This window comes from Pristis pectinata, chromosome 11 (genome assembly GCF_009764475.1).
Source record: "Pristis pectinata isolate sPriPec2 chromosome 11, sPriPec2.1.pri, whole genome shotgun sequence".
In the NCBI taxonomy this organism is placed as follows: Eukaryota; Metazoa; Chordata; class Chondrichthyes; order Rhinopristiformes; family Pristidae; genus Pristis; species Pristis pectinata.
This window is the reverse complement of record NC_067415.1, coordinates 31974863-31993486: the sequence shown is the minus strand read 5'-3', so window position 1 is coordinate 31993486 and position 18624 is coordinate 31974863. Positions and strand designations below refer to the sequence as shown.

At 37.3% G+C, this 18624-nt stretch overlaps 2 protein-coding genes across 7 annotated transcripts in view; one reads left to right on the top strand and one right to left on the bottom strand.

The window, feature by feature from the left end:
- LOC127576224 (probable ribonuclease ZC3H12C) overlaps nt 1-11586 on the top strand; it is a 60227-nt gene extending 48641 nt beyond the window's left edge. For both annotated transcript variants that reach the window (XM_052026661.1, XM_052026662.1), the window contains 3 exons: nt 3885-4119; nt 4236-4342; nt 7298-11586. In XM_052026661.1, coding sequence (XP_051882621.1) covers nt 3885-4119; nt 4236-4342; nt 7298-8670 — 1715 coding nt within the window. In that variant the 3' untranslated portion in view covers nt 8671-11586. The remainder of the gene's footprint in view (nt 1-3884; nt 4120-4235; nt 4343-7297) is intronic.
- A 4427-nt stretch (nt 11587-16013) lies between these two features.
- Nucleotides 16014-18624, bottom strand: part of LOC127576225 (radixin) — a 97277-nt gene continuing 94666 nt past the window's right edge. For all 5 annotated transcript variants that reach the window (XM_052026665.1, XM_052026667.1, XM_052026663.1 and 2 more), the window contains exon 14: nt 16014-18088. In XM_052026665.1, coding sequence (XP_051882625.1) covers nt 17924-18088 — 165 coding nt within the window. In that variant the 3' untranslated portion in view covers nt 16014-17923. The remainder of the gene's footprint in view (nt 18089-18624) is intronic.

Here is an 18624-nt window from a genome sequence, read left to right as displayed (position 1 = left end):
GGTCCTGTCCTCTTCTGGAAAAATATTGGAAAGACATTTTTAACATTATTTCAAACGTATTGAAGATTGATTTACAACCTCACCCTATCACTGCAATTTTTGGATTACCAAGGATAGAGTCTGGCCATTTGTCTCCTTCCGCTAACCGTATGATTGCTTTTGTTACATTAATGGCCAAACGATCCATTTTGCTTAAATGGAAGGATCCAATACCCCCTACTACTTTTCAATGGTTTTCTCAAACTATATCATGTTTAAACTTGGAAAAAAATTAGGAGTGGTACTGTTGATCCTTCGCTTAAATTTGAAGATATTTGGAGTCCATTTATTCAATATTTTCACATGATGTAGATCCCCTTTCAATAACTTTCCAACTTGGAGGAACGGACTTGACGACATAATATTGTTCTGTTTCTACTGAGAAATTTTAGCCCAGTTTTTTTCTCTTTTTTTGTTGTTCTTTTGAAAAGTTTTTTTTAGTTTATATTTATAATTTTTTTTATTGATTTGGGTTTTTTTTTAATTTTATATAATAAATCTTTTTCTTTCCTTTCTTTTATATTATATTCATTTACTAAGAGATCATTGGATCTACAGATTTTTTTATAGTTTATTGTTCTTTATGATTATATATGCTATGATTGTTATCCTGATCTCTTTGTATTACATGTATAAATATTGATGCTATATATCAATCTGTATTAATTTGAAAACTAATAAAAAGATTGAAAAAGAAAGAAAGATACTGCATGATATGGAGCTGTTGTCAGGTGCCTAATACAATTCTTCTCCACAAACTCTTTAAATTCTGCACTAGTGAAAGGCAGGCCATTGTCAGACATGATCATTTCCAGAATACTAAATGTAACAAAGACGGACTGTAGTTTAGTTATAGTAGTTGTTGAGGAACACGACGTATAAGTAGGTAAGGCCTCTATCCACTTTGAATGAGCATCCAGAATAATTGGAAACATGTATCTCCATAATGATCCAAAATAGTTGATATGAATGCCCTTCTACTGCCCCATTAATATGTAGCCATCCTGTAGACTCAGTTCACGTTGACAATTTGTAAATGGTTGAAATTTGGGTGAAGGGCTGGCAGCCAACCAACCTGTAGTGCTCTTTTTACCTGTGATAGGAATGGATCATGGGCTGTCCACTTCCTAATGAGGTGACTTTTGATTGGTGTTTCATGTAGGCTTTGTAACAGGTGAACAACTTTGAACAGAGGGGTGCCGGATGCTGTACCCTCAATAACTAGTAATCTGCTTAAGGCGTCAGCAACGAATTTTCATTTCCGGGGTTATACTTCATTGTGTAGGAGTAAACTGATAAGCTCAATGCCCATCATTGCATTCTCGGTGATGACTTTTGTTGGAAACCTCGTGTCTTCCCTATTAAGCCTAGCAGAGGCTTATGATATGCATAGATAGAGAGGCCACCCAAATATGTATAAATGGAAGCACTTGATGCCAAACATAAACTTCTCGGTCAAGCTGTGAATAATTCATCTCCGCCTGAGACATTGTCCTTGAAGCGAAAGCAATAGGCATCACTGTTCCGCAAGGATGTAGGATGGCCCCGACCCATATGGTGAGGCTTCGTATTTCATGACTGTAGGTTTTTCGGGATCATAATGCATCAACACAGACAAAGAACTGGGAGAAGTTTTTATTCAAATATCTGTTGTTCGATTCTTGACCATACCCAGTGTTGGTCCTTTAGGAGTAATCGGTATAGGGGCTTTAACACTGTAGCTGATTTGATTTAAGAACCTGGTTGTAATGCGTGACTAATCCCAGGAATGAGCGTAACTGTGTCATGTTTCATAGATGTGGAGCCTCTTTTAAGGCTTCGATTTTGTGCTCCTGCGGATGAAGACATGTTTTGTTGACTTTGAAGCCCAGACTGAGTTGGCCAAAAACGTGCATTTTTCCTTCTTTAGAATAAAGCTGGCTTCCTCCAAACGGGAAAGTATTCAGTCTAGTGTCTCAAGATGATGGGACTCTGATGTACTGGTTACTAAAATATCATCAAGATAAGCATAGACATGGGGAATATTCTTCACGTCTAAATTGTCAATAAGGCATTGGAATATCTCAGGTGCAGAACTCGGTCCAAATGGCAGCCGCTTGTACCAAAACAGGCCGGCCTCTCTGTGTATAAATTGTCGTAACATTCCTAGAATCTTCGTCCAGGGTGACCTGTCTGGAGGTGTGTTTCAGGTCTGGTGCTGAGAACTGTTGGCCTCCCGAAAGGGATGCACACAAGTCCTCAATCCGTGGTAGTGGATACACATTCAGTCTTGTCACAGGGTTTGTGGTCAGTTTGTAGTCGCCACAGATGCACACTGATCCATCAGGCTTGAGGATGGGTATGATTGGCGCCGCCCACTCTGAGTTCTGCACCTGCTCAGTCACATCCGCTCTCTGTAGACGGTCAAGCTCTTCTACCTTTTGGGCCCACAGCATACGGCACTGGGCAGGCATTGTAAAACTTCACCTGGCAGTTCTCCTTAAATTTGAACTTAGCCACAGGACCACAGTTTGACCACATCGACTTGGAAAACACACTGGTGCTTTTGTAGTAGGGTATTCAATGTGGGGTTTCCCAAGATACGATTGATGTAGGATAGCACTGATGGAATGTTGTTAATCCAGTTTTTGCCCAGCAAATTAGGCCGTTGGCCTCCCCTGACAACAGGTCTCTGTGGTGAACCACTTCTGCCGTGAATACCCTGCGTACATCGATGCTGTCCCTGGTGTAGCTGTGAAACACCGAGTTTGGAGGCTGTAGTTTTGGAATCTGCCGTAAAGATGATGCGCTTACCAAGGTGACGGCTGACCCAGTATCCAGCTCAAATTTCAATGGCTGCTTGTCAACTGTGAGCGTAACCAAGCTCAAAGGCTGGTTCTGGTTGCCCAGTTCATGGGTTTGGAAGATAGTGTCCACTTCTTCGCACTGGCTGTCTCCTTGCATGGAGTTGATGGTTGAATTCTATTGCTTTCCCATGGTGCATTGATTTGCAAAGCACACCTCTTGAGGTGCCCTACATTCTGACAGAACTGGCAGATGGTCTTTTGATGCTTGCAGTCGGACCACTTGACGTGACTTTCACCACAGCAATGGCATCTCTGTGAAGGCTGATGTGATTTTGACTGGAAGCTGCGGGTCTGCAAATGCTGGCAAACATTGACGTTTCCGGGAGAGGGCCCTTGCTCCACTGCTGCCTGAGTAAGTGGTGATGGGGTCGGTTGAATCTGCGTAGGCCTCTCTTGACTGCCTTCCTGTGACGAGCTGTGGAGCACACTAAAATCATGCTTTTCAGACGGGAGGTTCTCGCATGTCTTCTCATCATGGACTCCCATAATTGACGCTTGGATAAGCATCGCTTCTTCGAATTTATTCGGTTGGATGTCTTTGTATTTGCATTCCTGCGCAGCCACAGTTAATCTTGTGATGAAATCGTCCATGTTCTCTTCAGGGGTCTGTCGCGGCTGTGAGAACCTGAAGCATGCCATAAATACGTTGTCCTGCGTCCCCCAAACATTGTCTAAAGCCTCAAACGCACTGGCTGATTCAGATTTGTTCTGTAAGTGCAGAGCGTCGAAGTAGTTCTGCCCGAGTTCTCCCAAGTACATGCGAAGCAGCTTGAGTTTCGTAGCTTCCTCCCAGTTCTGCTATTAGTGTTAAAACTGGTAGATGTTCGATGTAGTCCTGGAAGGTTTTCTTCCATTGTAGCCAAGTTTCTGGTGTTGATTTTGCCTTAGTTGCGGCTCAAAATGGATCGGATGGTTGAAGTAGAGAGGCCATTTTTATTTTGATCCTCATCCCCAATTATTGGAGCAAATACCAAATATAAAATTATTTTGTTTTCACAGATCAAGAAATTCTGCGCAAGTTGGAAAAGGACAAAATCCTTGTCTTCACACCATCTCGTCGTGTGCAAGGGCGGAGAGTAGTTTGTTATGATGATCGCTTCATCGTGAAACTGGCTTATGAGTCAGATGGTATCATTGTGTCAAATGATAACTACAGGGATTTGCAGAATGAAAAGCCAGAATGGAAAAAATTCATTGATGAGAGATTACTTATGTATTCTTTTGTTAATGACAAGTAAGTATTCAGATTTTGTTACAGAATTTATCCTAAATATTATCATGAATAGTATTAATATAGCACCACTTGATAAATGATGTACAATATGGTTATGTACTTCTGTTTCATTTTAGATTTATGCCACCAGATGATCCTCTGGGTCGCCATGGACCCAGCTTAGATAACTTTCTGAGGAAACGACCTGTTGTACCAGAATATAAGAAGCAGCCTTGTCCATATGGTAAACACATTTTGAAAAATAAAAGCCCTGTTTATACTTTTCCGTTTCAGCTGCATCAAAACATTTAGCATTCCCCAGTAGAGAGATGCTATTCCTTCACAATACAAGTTCAGCAGGACAAAGGTTCAAGCATCTTGTATTTATATTTGGTACTTTTGCCAAAAGGTTTGCTAACAATCTTACAACCTTAAGTGCCCTGTCACATGATGAGTCTTGGCTGTGAGGAAGATTGCAAACCTCATTCTATATTGAAGTATAGGAACTCTTACCAATCACAAATATCTCACATGGTTTCAAAGTGATATTAATATTTAATTCTTGCATTTCAGATGAGTGTGAGGGCACTATATGGATAGCATGGTGTCATTACACTTAAAGATAGAATTTAAATCATAGGCAAACATGAGCTTATCCATCACCATAAACTACACACTATTTAAGCTGTGTCTCAGTTGGAGAGAAGGATTGTGGGTTCAAGTCTCACTTTTAATGCATTACTGAGGGAGAAGTTACTGAGGAAGTATCTTTCAGATGAGACATTATTCCGAGGTCACATTTGTCCTCTCAAGTGGAGGTAAAAGATGTCATGACGGTATTTTGAATACACGTAGTTATTTTTTTCCTGGTACCTTGGCCACTTTAATCTTCATCAATATCACTAAAAACAGATTGAAAATCAAAAAATAACTCCAGCTGCTGGAAATCTGAAATAGTGACAGTAAAAGGCTGGAGAAACTCAACAGGTTAGGCAGCATCTATGGAAAGAGTTAATATTTAGATCAACTTCTTTTAAAAATAATTTTTTGGTTTTAGTTTCACTTTATAAGGTATTTGAACACATCAAGTACCTTACTAAGTACCTTAGAACACTTTAGGTTTATAGAAAGTTTGCATTTGCCTGGAACTTCTTGTCCAGAAGAGTCACAGCATTCAGGAATGGAAATTGGGTCACTACTTCCCTTGCTGAGGGATGGAGATGCAAGTTGTAACACCCAGCATTTCCCAGACAGCATTTAGCTAATTTGGCACTCTGTGTTTGGTTTCCTTTGCATAAAATTGCTATTTTGATCAATGTATGGTTATAACTTGATTGCATACTGGACACTGGCTTGTCCTTAGCTGTGCAGTATTTCAAACTTGTTATAATGGTCATTTAACCTCTGTATGTGTCTTTCTACACTCATGACATGGAATACATTGGAAGCTCAGCAGTCATACCACTTCTAGTTGTGAATGAAGGTGGACAATTAAACAGCTAAGTAAAGAAGGAAACTCCAAGAATACCCCCATCCTCAACGATGGCAGGGCCTATATATGAGTGCTACTGCAAAGGCTGAAATATTTACACTGGTGCTCAGCCAGAAGTGCTGAATGGGTGATCCATCTCAGCTTCCTCTTGTGATACTCACCATCACAATACCAGTGCTTAGATAATTAGATCCACTCCATGAGATATCATGGAAGAGCTGAGAGCGCTGAGTGCAGCAAAGACTATTGGACCAGCCAATATCCTAGCTGTAGTACTGAAAGCCAGCACTCCAGAACTAACTGTGCCTCTAGCTAAGGTGTTTTAGTGTAGATACAACACTGGCATCTACCTGACCAAGTGGAAAATTACCCAGGGATATCCTGTTTGCAAAAAGCAGGACGAACCCAATCCAGCTAACTATTGCCCAATCAGTCAACTCTCAATCGTCAGCAAAGTGATGGAAGCAGTTGTTGACAGTACTATCAGTGGCACTTGATCACTAGTAATCTATTCACTGATGCCACTCTTCGGTTTCAACAGTACCACTTGGTGCTAGACCTCATCACAGCCTTAGTCCAAACATGGACCAAAGCATTGAATTCCTGAGGTGAGAGTGATTGCCCTTAACATCAAGGCAATACTTGACTGAGTATGGCATCAAGGAGCCCTGGTAAGACCAGGATCCGTAGGCATCAAAGGAAAAATATTGATGTGGTTGAAATAGCTTGGACAAAGTTAGATGCTTGCTGGAGGTCAATCAACCCAGCTTTCAGGGCATCACTGCAGAAGTCCTAGGCCCAACCATCTTCAGATACTTTGCCCAATGACTACTTCCATCTTGACATTTGTTTGGACAATATTCAATTCCATTCACAATTCCTCAGCAAATGAAGCAACCAATGTCAGTCAGCATGCATCAAGAGCTAGACAACATTCAGGTATGAGCTGAGAGTGGTAAATGACATTTGTGCTACAAACATTCCAGGCATTGAACATCTCCAACAGAAGAAAGTCTAACCATCCATCATTCAATTGTATTACCATTGCTGAGGTGCCCCTTCATCAAAAGAGGGATCACCATTAACCAGAAGCTCTAAAATAAAAACACAAAATGCTGGAAATACTCAGCAGGTCAGGCTGCATCTGTGGGAAGAGAAACACAGACATCGTTTCAGGTTGAATACCCTTCATCAGAATGAAGGCCCGTCTGATAAAAGGTCTTCCACCCAAAAAATTAACTCTGTTTCTCTTCCCACAGATGCAGCCTGATTGTTGACTGTTTTTATATTAGATTTTCACCATCTGCGGTTTTTCTTCTGATTTTCATTAACCAAAAGCTCAATTGGTCCAGCCACAAATACTGTGGTTACAACAGATCAGAAGTTGGGTATCCTGCAGCAAATAACTCGCCTCCTGACACCCCATGGCCTTTCCACCATCTTCAAGGCATGTCAGAAGTCTGATGGAATACTGTCCACCTGCATGGATGAGTTGCAGCGCCAACAACTCACAAAAAAATGGCACTCAAATTTTAGGTTACTTTCTAGTAAACATCATAGTAATGGATTAAACTGCAAGTACTAAGCTTTCTTTGGATGCACATTTTAAAATTATCTGTATTTTCTTTTAGAATTGTAGTTTTTCTTTAACTACAGTATCTTGGTTCTACAGCTGTTATTTAAAACCCACTCTTCTGTTTTCAACAGGAAAAAAATGCACTTACGGTCATAAATGTAAGTACTATCATCCAGAAAGAGGTACACAGCCTCAGCGTTCTGTGGCAGATGAACTACGTGCTAGTGCTAAGAATTCAATAATGAAAACAAATGAAGGATTGGTGAAGAGCAACAGTGTTCCATCTAACAACAAAACTGAGGGTACATTTGATATCAAACGTCCAGCTCCAAAAAGACAATCTGATCCAAGTATTCAAACCCCTCTTCATAATGCAGTTGAAGAGAAACTTAGCAATAAAACCAGATTGGAAACCAGGTCTGTGCCCTCTCTTGTTAGTGCATCAAGTTGTTCAGCTGCAATTGGCCCAGGTAGTGCTATATCAGGTTCTGGCATGCACTTTGTGACACAAGAACAAGGAATGCCAGTGCAGTACCCAACAATTCTGGTAAATAGTCCCCATGGAACACACATGTCATATAATAACCAGCGCCCAAAGTGTGACTCTCCTGTTGATGGAGATTATTATTCCATGATGAATCCTTATCCTAACCTTAGTTTACCTGGTACACACAGCCCTGACCAGTTTTCTGTAGATAAAGAATATAGATTAAACCAGGTAGGTTCTGAATGTAGCAGTGAAGGTAGTGTCAGCTGTGGTAGCAGTGATTCATATGTTGGATATAATGAGCATGCCTTCCGAAGTTCTCCAGTTATGCTTGAGGAAAACCTTAAATGTCACCAGCTTCATAAGCGACATCATCAACTTCATCATGGATATCATGATACTTTAACAAGAGTTCCAATTTATAGTAAAGAAGAGCAAAAGTCATTGCCCAAAGCTTCAGTTCCTTGCATGACATCACATTTGCCGCATACAGTAATCGGAGCTCATTCCAATTGCCCTGGTGAATATCGTACAGTATCTCATAATGCCCATCACCCACAGAATATGCATATGGGAACAGCGGTAGGAACTTCAAGGGTAGAAAGCTTTCCAGACTCACGTTTGTATGAAAATCAACCAGTGAGACAAAGAAAACCTTATGTAGGTCAGGAAACATATGCCAGTTGGAATAGGCTTGGTTATGGTATGGATACATACAATTACCTACAAGGATATTCATTACCTAATAACCCCACACAGCCATGTTATGATCAATTTACATTCCAAAGCCTACCTGAGAAAAGAGAACAGACCAGGAGGATGCCATGGAGTGGTCTACCCACTGAGCATCCAAGTTCACAAAGATTTCAGGATGCTCGTGACAAGGTCTTCACAAATTTATGCAACATATTTCCAGCTGATCTTGTGCGGATGGTAATGAAAAGAAATCCTCACATGATTGATGCCCAGAAACTTGCTGCAACTATTCTAGCTGAAAAGTCAAAACTGGGTTATTGAATTTAAATGCATCATCTTGATGTTCTTATTTCTCAGCCCAAATGCTGAGGTAGCTTGCATTTGTGAGATTATTCAAAATGGGGAGATAAAATAACATATTCCCTATGCAAGAGGGAATATTTTGTGTTTTCATAACTACCTTTTAAAATTAGTATTATTTAAAGCCACAATCTTATAGGAACTGTACATTAAAGCACCTTTTAAATATTTAGTTACTGGTGATAAAATTTACTATCTCCATCTTGTGTAGCAGTATTAGTAAGCCTGAATTTTCTTTTCTCAAAGCAATGCATTTAGTGGCTTTTGGCACTGTTCCTTCAGCATTTAACAAAGTATTGATGGTAAAGATATATTAATGCAGGTTTCTGAAGTACCACTAATTGAATAGTGCAATCAGAACATCTCTGATATTCAATTAACAACCATTAAAAGCTAAGCAGAAATGCTGATTATTGATTATTATTTGAAGATATATATAGTACTATACTAATTTTCGAGGTTGCAATAAAAAGCAACCTTTAAATAAAATAAATTGTAATCTTTTTTAAATTAATGCACTCGGGCTGTGGTATTATGAGAAGGCCTGATTTATCTTGCCACATTTTTTTTTAACGTGGAAACAAACAGATTATCTGTTTAGTTTCAGTAAAAGTTGTTTCTGGTATTTTTTAATGGATTTTTGTCTGCTGCAGTGTCATACATGAGATTTTAGCTCTCAATTCTATTTAACTGTTGAGTGTATGCAGCTTCAAGCAAAATCCAGAATAACCAGAAATTACCTTTCATTGTTGATGCAAATTGTATCTTATATAAAAATGAAATCTCGCAATAGTTTTAAATTTATATTTAGTGACATCGTAAATACACAAACTTGTGTAAATGTGATTAGGGACCATTTGGGCGGCATTTTACCAGATCCTTGAAATTAATCATTGGTTTACAGAATTGTTTAAACTTTCACTAGTTAGGAAAAACCTGAGTTAGAAGATACTGCCAACTGAACAGCGAAATCCTATATTTGGGTTTATCTGTTTCTCCTTGCAGACATTAAACAGGTCTGTTCAGTGCTTTTAAAGTATATCTAAATTGTAACTCGAGTTATAAAGAGTTTGATCATTTCATATTTCTGTTTATTCTTGTTCCTGTAGTTTCCCGGTTTGAATTTTAACAGATCTAAGTCTCATCTCTTTATGGTCAGGCTGCAACTTGTGTAAAAGATCCATAACATAAGTACTTTTTAACCACTGGTAAAGTTGCTATCATTGTATTCCTAACTAGTGGATGTTGACCATAATTTTAGCTTTGCAGCAGAAGTTATTGCATGAGCATCAATTTTATTTAATAAGCAAACGAATGCACACAAAATATGCTGAAAGGAAATAAAATTTAAAAATCTAATGGATCTGCCATGATATTGACATTTGTTTGAGGGTGAATTTCTTATCAAAATTGAACATTTTATTTCTTGGAAGCTACTCAGTACTGCACAACACCAAATTTCTGATTTTTTGTTTTCCATACTTTTCCAGACTCACTATTGGATGGTTGACCAATCCATTTATATCTTTTGCTTTTTTTTTAACCTTTTGTACTCAACATGGGTGTATGCATTCCATGCAACATACCATCTTGCAGCCTGATCAAAAGCAAATGAAACTTGCATATTTGAATGGATATTTTGTATATGTATAATAAGTTGGTCAAACAAATAAATTACCAAATTTCAGGGAACATGGTAAAATGGATCCTAAAACCACGTCCAACACACCTAATAGAATAACCTTTTCACTACTTGTGTTGCACTATGTGTGACATTAAGTAGACTTGGGTATGAATGCTTTTTTAACAGGGCATTGTGCTTATAGCCATAACTGATACTCTGAACCATGTTCAGTACATTTCCATAACAAATTGTTGTATACAATAATTAATACTCTTCCTCATCTACAGTACAATGCTGTTGATTTTTGAATTGCACACATTCCAGTACCATTGTAAAGCTCCAAGTTTGTAATGGTACTATAAAATCCAGTTTATCTATTGAAAAGTTTATAAGGATTTTTGTATGTCTGTATCAGTATTAGAATTTTGAAATGATATTCATGAATAATTGAATTTTTTCTTATTTTCCATTTGGTGCCAACTGATTAATTTATCGGACTGTTTTGAAATGCAACAGTAGTATTTAATTGCATCATTTTATATTATATTCATCAACATTTTTTGAAAATTAAACTAATAGTTTAGTTTATAATAAAAAGTATTTCAAATATGTGATCTTTGCATTTAAAAATTAAATATGTTTGAGTTTGTTGAACACCTTCAGTGTAGTGCAGCTGACATTAATGCACATTATTATAGGTTAAAAACAGCTAAAATTTTACTGTAATTTTATGCCAAACCAGTTTTTTGTCCTGTTATAGCTAATGTAATTTAATAGATCTCAAAGTTGAATTATAATTAGATCTCATTGTGTAAATATCTAGACATACAAACTCAAAATTGCTTTATGGTAACCTATATATTTTAATGTAAGACAACATTGAAGTTAATTATTGGAGGTTTTAATCTTGTTTGTATTTTTTAACATTGCATGTCAAACTAATGCATAATTGTTCATAACATTTGGTTTCTAAGATAAATTCCTAGTCTAATGTCAGCATCATTTGCATATCACAGTAGTAGATATTAGGAAATCCATAAACCCTATGCATCTGTTTGTAATTCATAAATACGTGATATAAAATAGATGTCTACCATAATTATTGTCATTTTCACTGTTACTTTTAATGTCCCACTTTGGCAACAATTAAGTGTTGAATGGGAGGATGGGTGATAAAAGGGGATATGTATATTAAAATTCCTCAATTATTATGATATCTTCTATGGCACTTGCACTGGTTTCTCACAAGTTTATAAATCTGTAATAATCACTGCTTATACATTAAAGAATACATCATCATACAATGTATATAAAGAGTTTGATTAAAATTGTTGTGTACATCTTTTTTATCAGCATCTCAAGTTGTGTAACTTTAAAGGGGGTTATACTGAATATGTAAGATGAATGCACTATTAATAATTCTAAGGTTGTAAACATTTATATGATGTATCTCAGCTTGACTTCTGCTAAAATGGATTTTATGTAATGTTTAAAAATGTATTTTTTGCCTTTTTTATTAATCTTGTATTCGTTGAATATACTGGATCGGTTTTTGTTAACTATAAATGCATTTCTAGTCACAATGAGATTTCAAGTTGCCACCAGGCCTAACAAATGGTTTAATGCGAGCCTCTAATACAAGGATTGCTAGATTCTACTTTATCTTGAAGCAGTGATTTGAGTTTTATAATGTCATATAAGGTGTTGCCATCTGGCAGCATTTGCCCTTGGAACGGTCAGTAAAACAGTGTACTACTCTAGAATTCTGGGTCTAATGGAAATAGTGGCAAGATGACCTTGGTCTCAGTGTGACTTCCTACACTGTTCATCATAAATCTGTCCTGTATTTCAATACCGTTACTGGTTGCACTGTGCCTTGTCACAGGGTAACAGCTGACTGTAAATAGAGTTGCTGATAACATTCCTAAGTGGCTGTTACTATTGAGCAATTGGCTTGGCCTGTTGAATTAACTAAAGCAGTTAATTCAACAGGCCCGGTCAACAGTTATTAAAAAAAAGAGTATTATAATTTCATGTTGGTGCCTTGATGTTGTTGGCAGTTAAGTTTGATTGCAACTTCAGCTTCGAGTAGAACTAGTTTTACTGACCTGATTATAGCAACAGAAGCCATCCTTGTGTAATATAAATTTTTCATCTGAAAAACAATAGGAAAAATCAAACACCAGTATTGCTAAAAAAGTTATTTTAATACTTGCAACAGGTAATTGAAATTTCCACTGCTATGGTTCAATTTGTTTCATTAAAACAAAACCATCCTGTCTGGATGCTGTGAAATTTATAGTGGCTCTAAATTTGCTGCTGGAGCAGAAATTCAGGAGTAGGCAAAAAGATTTAGCTGGTTGAATTTCAGGTCATTGGATTGTTTTCCAACAGGTCACTTGCAAAGATTCAGCTTTAATTGTGTCCTGGAATAAGTGAGTTATTGGACATTAATACACCTATGTTATATACTTAGTGACTATTCTGTTGCCAGTCAACCAGCTCAAGCCCCAGCATACAGTCAAGTGGAAAAGAATCTCTTCGAATTGTAAGTTTCACAGGTGATTTGTTTTAACTTTATGGTTCAGCCTAATTAAGAAGGCAATTTTAACAAATCAGGAGCAGGCTCTCCTTGTATTTTTCTATATTTTAAGGTGATAATGGAGCATTCGTTACTGTTCTCTTGAATGAACTTTAATCAGATTTGAGTTATTTTCAGAACCGGGTCCATTGATAGATGTTGGCATCTGTAAAATGGTGAATTTTACTACCTGTTAATGAGATGAATGCATGACAGTGGCAGAGAGAATAATATGCCTAAAAATCAGCGCTAGAGTATAATGCTGTTGAAAACTGCTGCAGGTTTAAAAAGGTTCCAATATTCCCATCATACCTGTGTAGCCAGCCAAGGAATAGATTGTACCAAGTAACTTTAGTCAACAGTCAATTTTTTTTTCCATCAATAAAGTACTCCTGCTCAGAATCAAATGTCTTGGTAGGGATGATGGTCCACTGTCCTCTCCCATCAGATTGCATCTTGTTCAGCCCTTTGCCTTTTCCACCTATCACCTCCCAGCTTCTCACATCATTCCCACTCTTTCTTTCCTTCTCTTCCCACCACCCCCCCCCCCCCCCCTTTTATTATGGCTTCTGCCCTCTTTCCAGTCCTGACAAAGGATCTTGGCCCAAAACATTGACTGTTCATTTCCCTCTATAGATGCTGCCTGACCTGCTGAGTTCCTCCAGCATTTTGTGCATATTCTCCATTTGTGTCCTGTGTAGAATGGTAGCAAAATTCTACTTCTCTACTACAACACCCTTAGTTTGTGGTGTCAGTCTCAAAAGCAAACACTTTGTGCTTAGCCTAATACAAAGCAATAATCATTTGATCTAACATGTCTGCAACCATATTAGGCATGCAAATAACTGGCTGTGTTAATTTAGACACTTTAAAAAATCTAGAAATTGAGTAAAGGGAAGCCTTTTTGTAAAACTGTCAAATTGTTTTGAAACCCTAATTAGTGAATTTTAGACATGGTAAATTAACGAACTACTAGTATTGAATTGGACTCAGCAAATGTGTAAATTTGTGCTTGTACACACATGCAAACACTTACTGAATTAATTTTATACTAGTATTTGGTTTTGGAATACAATAAATGAATTCAAGTGTTACATGCTTGTCATGTTAGTTTCACTTTTCAATTGGATTTTTAAAATCACCTTTTATCATATAATTTAGCAAAAAGGTTCATTCAGGAGCAGAGTACATGCCAAGATGTGTGCATCTCAATCTACATTAATGTAGTGGTTTAGTACCAGGTTTCAGCTATGAAAACTCTCACTTGATCCCAGAATTCAATCAAGAATTGTACAAAGGCTGATACTGGGACTGGTCACTGTTAGAGCAGCTCATCCTCTATAAAGAGATGTTTAAATATACACATGTAACCTGGTTTAGAGAAACTGTAACTATCATTTGACACTATTTTAAAGTCATGTCCATAATCACTATTTATCCTTTAACCAGCACTCACAAAAACAGGTTAGATCATTATTACATTGCTGTTTGACTGTTTGTTGTGCTTCCTGGATCAGTTCAAAGCACTTCAGGGCATCTGAAGGTACTTTTGAGCTAATGAAAGGGATATTGGACAAGAAGTGCATTATTGAAGTGAATTTGAACACTAGGAGCTTGATTTATTAGGGGAGTTTATGGACCTATTCATGCTAGTGTGCCTCCCTTTACTGGTGCTACTAGAATGAAATTGGCCATTTTGAACTTGTTGCTGTTAATAAATGGTTGTTTTCAGTGCAGTATATGACAATCAGTTACTATTTGATGTAATAACATTAGGACTGAAGATTATGCCTGTAATGCAAGACTGTGCAGTGAGTGGACTCCAAGTCATTTGATTGAAGTGGTAAGGTTTGCAGACAATCTTTGAGGAAGAACCAAAGTGATACATTATGTAGATGTCCAGAAGACACTTATAGTTTCAAGCAAAAAGACCAAACTTGAGAGATTCAACATGCACCAACAGACAAGAAAGCAGAAGATTAGAAAACAATGGTGATGGAGTAGGCAGCCCACTTGTATCTGATGGTGTTAAACAAAGCAGCATGTAGATTAATGGAAAGGATGGACATAATTTTGTGGTACTTGTGCATGTAGAGTTACATTATGATCAAAGTGCTACATTGGTAAGGTAAAGGGTATGAATGCCCATAGTATTTTGGATTTATACATGTATTGGTATTGGTTTATTATTGTCACTTGTACTGAGGTACAAAAAAGCTTGTCTTACAAACCAATCGTACAGGTCAATTCATTACACAGTGCAGTTACATTGAGTCAGTACAGAGTGCATTGATGTAGTGCAGGTAAAAACAATAACAGTACTGAGTAAAGTGTCACAGCTACAGAGAAAGTGCAGTGCAATAAGGTGCAAAGTCACAAGATAGATCATGAGGTCATAGTCCATCTCATTGTATAAGGGAACTGTTCAATAGTCTTATCACAGTGGGGTAGAAGCTGCCCTCAAGTCTGGTGGTATGTGCCCTCAGGCACCTGTATCTTCTACCTGATGGAAGAGGAGAGGAGAGAATGTCCTGGGTGGGTGGGGTCTTTGTCTTTACCTCTCGTTTTCTCGGTGAAGCAGCCAGCATAATCAGAGTCCAAGGAGCGATAAGTGAGGAATGTGTACAAAGGCAACATCTATCCAAAGTGTGTCATACACCAATATAGAAGACAATAGCAAATGAGCTGAGTAAACAGGGCAGAAATGGAGAATATCGATTCAACATACATTGATACAAGAAATTGACTAAGTGATTGGACAAGATGTCAAGTACTGTGCCCAATGATTGTGATAATTTATAGTCACAACCAAACAAGTCAATTTTGTAGGTATGGAATTAAGGCACCTAGCGAGCTCTTTAACCCAGCAGGTCCACACCATTTCTTGCAGATTTCTGTCGTGTCCCATTTCTCTTTCCAGTTGAGTGTAAAATCTAGTTCTCTGAAAGCCCCATTTTAATTATGCTTCCACCATACTGAGTGCCAAATCATCAGCATCCTCTGCATGGTGTTTCTTTTAATACCTCCTGAAAAATGACTTTTTCATCTGAACCTGTACAATACTTAAATTATAGAAATGAGGGAGCAAAACATGTTTTTACAATTTTATTGTTAACCAATGAATGTTGTTCAAAATAGTTATGCTCAGTTGTACAACACAGTACATGGTGCCAGGGAAAAGCATTTGTAAAGTTAAATTTTAGAAGAAACAAACCAATGCATTTTTATAACAGGTGTTCTATAATGCTAGTGATAGCAATTTTAGCCAATATACATTGGAAATCTTTCCTTGGATGATCAAGGAGTTGCACAATTTTAAGTGGAACATTAATCTAGATTATAGCTTTATTAAACTGCAAATGCAACTCAGTGTCCAACACTGATACCAATGTACTGATGCATCAATGTTAGTGCGCACATTTCAGAAAAATCCACTGGAAGCACAGTATTTCAACTTGTTCTAGTAATCATCTTGCCCAGTATAAAAAATACCAGTGCTCATGCTTTAGTGCACATTTCTATGCATTAAAACAGTATGTATTACACTGCAAGTAGAAATACTTCAAGCACATTTTTTTTAAAATATAAAGCATGTGCACAACATTCACAAACCAGTCCTCAAGAATTGCCTTCTGTCCCTCAAGAAGAATTTTGTATGCAATTACAAAAACTAGATGTTTACTCATGATGCAAATCAAAACTTTACCTGCAATTATAGCCACAAAGAGCACAACAAAATTGCCCATTATTTTAGCCTACTGGGCACATTAAATGCTCAACTATAAATGGCAATTTAAATAAACCATCATTACAGATATCCAATGCTGATTTATGATGCATAATACCAACAGGAATTTAGCTGAACCAACTACAGAGGAAGCAAGGGCAACAAATCAGAATTGAGTTTATTGCAGTAAATCTGATTATTCAGGAAATGTGGAAAGGTTGATACTAAATGTTAAAACAACATTCACTGTCTGTCCTAATGTAGTTTACCCATTACTTGGGTTTTTATTATGCAAGTTACCTCATCTAAACACCATTCACCTGAAATGTGTGCACATACACACTTGAAAAGCATCCTAGGTACCAACACAGAATTAATAAATGTAATACAAAAACTTCTGTGCCAATTTTATATATTTCTAATGTACTGATTAGACCACTCAATATAGCAGGTATTGCAGCCTTCCTTACATTTCAGAATTTTAGGATAACGTACCAAAGATGCAAGAATAAAAAAAAATGATATCTTGTATATGATTCACACATATTGAGAGGGTGTTTGACTGGCCATTCATCATCTGTATAATATTGAGGTAGTATACTGTCCCCACCATGGGACTGATGTTTTCATATGCTCCCCTGCCAGAAAGGCCCAAAATTAAGAATTGTTCACTAATAGATGCTGTATTAAATTAGGTCTATGTAAACACAAAACCCTATGACTCTTCATTACTTGCTGTGCCTTAGAGTAGTTTCTAGCTGGATTATCATTTAAGTCTTTGTGAACAGGTAGGCAAAGAAAACCATCTATGATGATAAGACATGAAACACCAACCTTAAAGATATTTAGTTTGATATTTTACTGTATTCAGATAATGTTACATTTCAGTCACTGAAATTTAGACCTGAATTATGCAGGCTTTGCCATTTAAGGCAGATTGCTCAAGTCCTAAGTTGTTCTATACTAACTTTATACAACTTCTAAGAAAAACTACAGAGATTAAGCCAACTTCACACATGCATTTTACTGACATTAAACATGGCTGTTCAACAAAAAGCAACAGTATTTTCTGAATAACTCCAGCTAAGAGCTGTTAAATGTTGTGTTGTAAAATGCTTAAAGGATCATTACCAACTGCCTTAAAAAATTTACATCTAACTCCTGCAGATCTAACAGGTACAATACTTTGGCAAGGTGAATTAATGTTATATTTCCAGAATGCTACTTGTTCCTCTGCTAGTGGTTCAGCTGTTTTAAAGAACATTATAAAGTAACTGCACTCTCACATAGCTTCAAACTCATCAATGCGTTGTTTTGTGTTGCCTTGCCGTATCTGTCGAAGGGTCTTGTATTTGTCACGACCTGCCTTAACATTCTCAGCATGGATGACATCATTTACAGTCTTCTTCGTCTCATCACGGGCATGGGCCAATTCAGAACTTAATGCCTGTTAAACACAAATGAAGTAAGTGGTTTCAAAGGAGAAAAAAAACATCTAATTCATGTAATTAGAAAATTACATGAAATATTTTAAGATTGAACATGTAGGGAAAAAGATTTTGGGTTAATTGCTAAAGGATCATTCATCTAGGAGTGCACTTCATCCAGAATGTGCCAAATAGTTTGGACAAAATATACTCCAAATTTAACTAAATTGTCTTCCTTCAGAGACTTACTTTAAAAAGGTTGTTTTTGGAGAACTGTCACAATTAATGAGTATAGATTTAGAATGGCCAAAATTATGAGGTTTATTTCTATATACTACATGGATATATGCATGAAATTGGAAATGCAGGGCTGGGGGAAAGTGCAGGGCAACAAGGTTAAATTGTTCAAATCCTTAGAGAAAGCACAAATTGAAAAGCCACATGGTCCTTTCTGAGAGATTTTAGGGACAGTCAAGAGCTCACAATATTTCCTTTCCAGGGAGCTGAAAAGCCAAGCATATCAACATGGTTCAAATTAAGTTACATGTTTGCAATG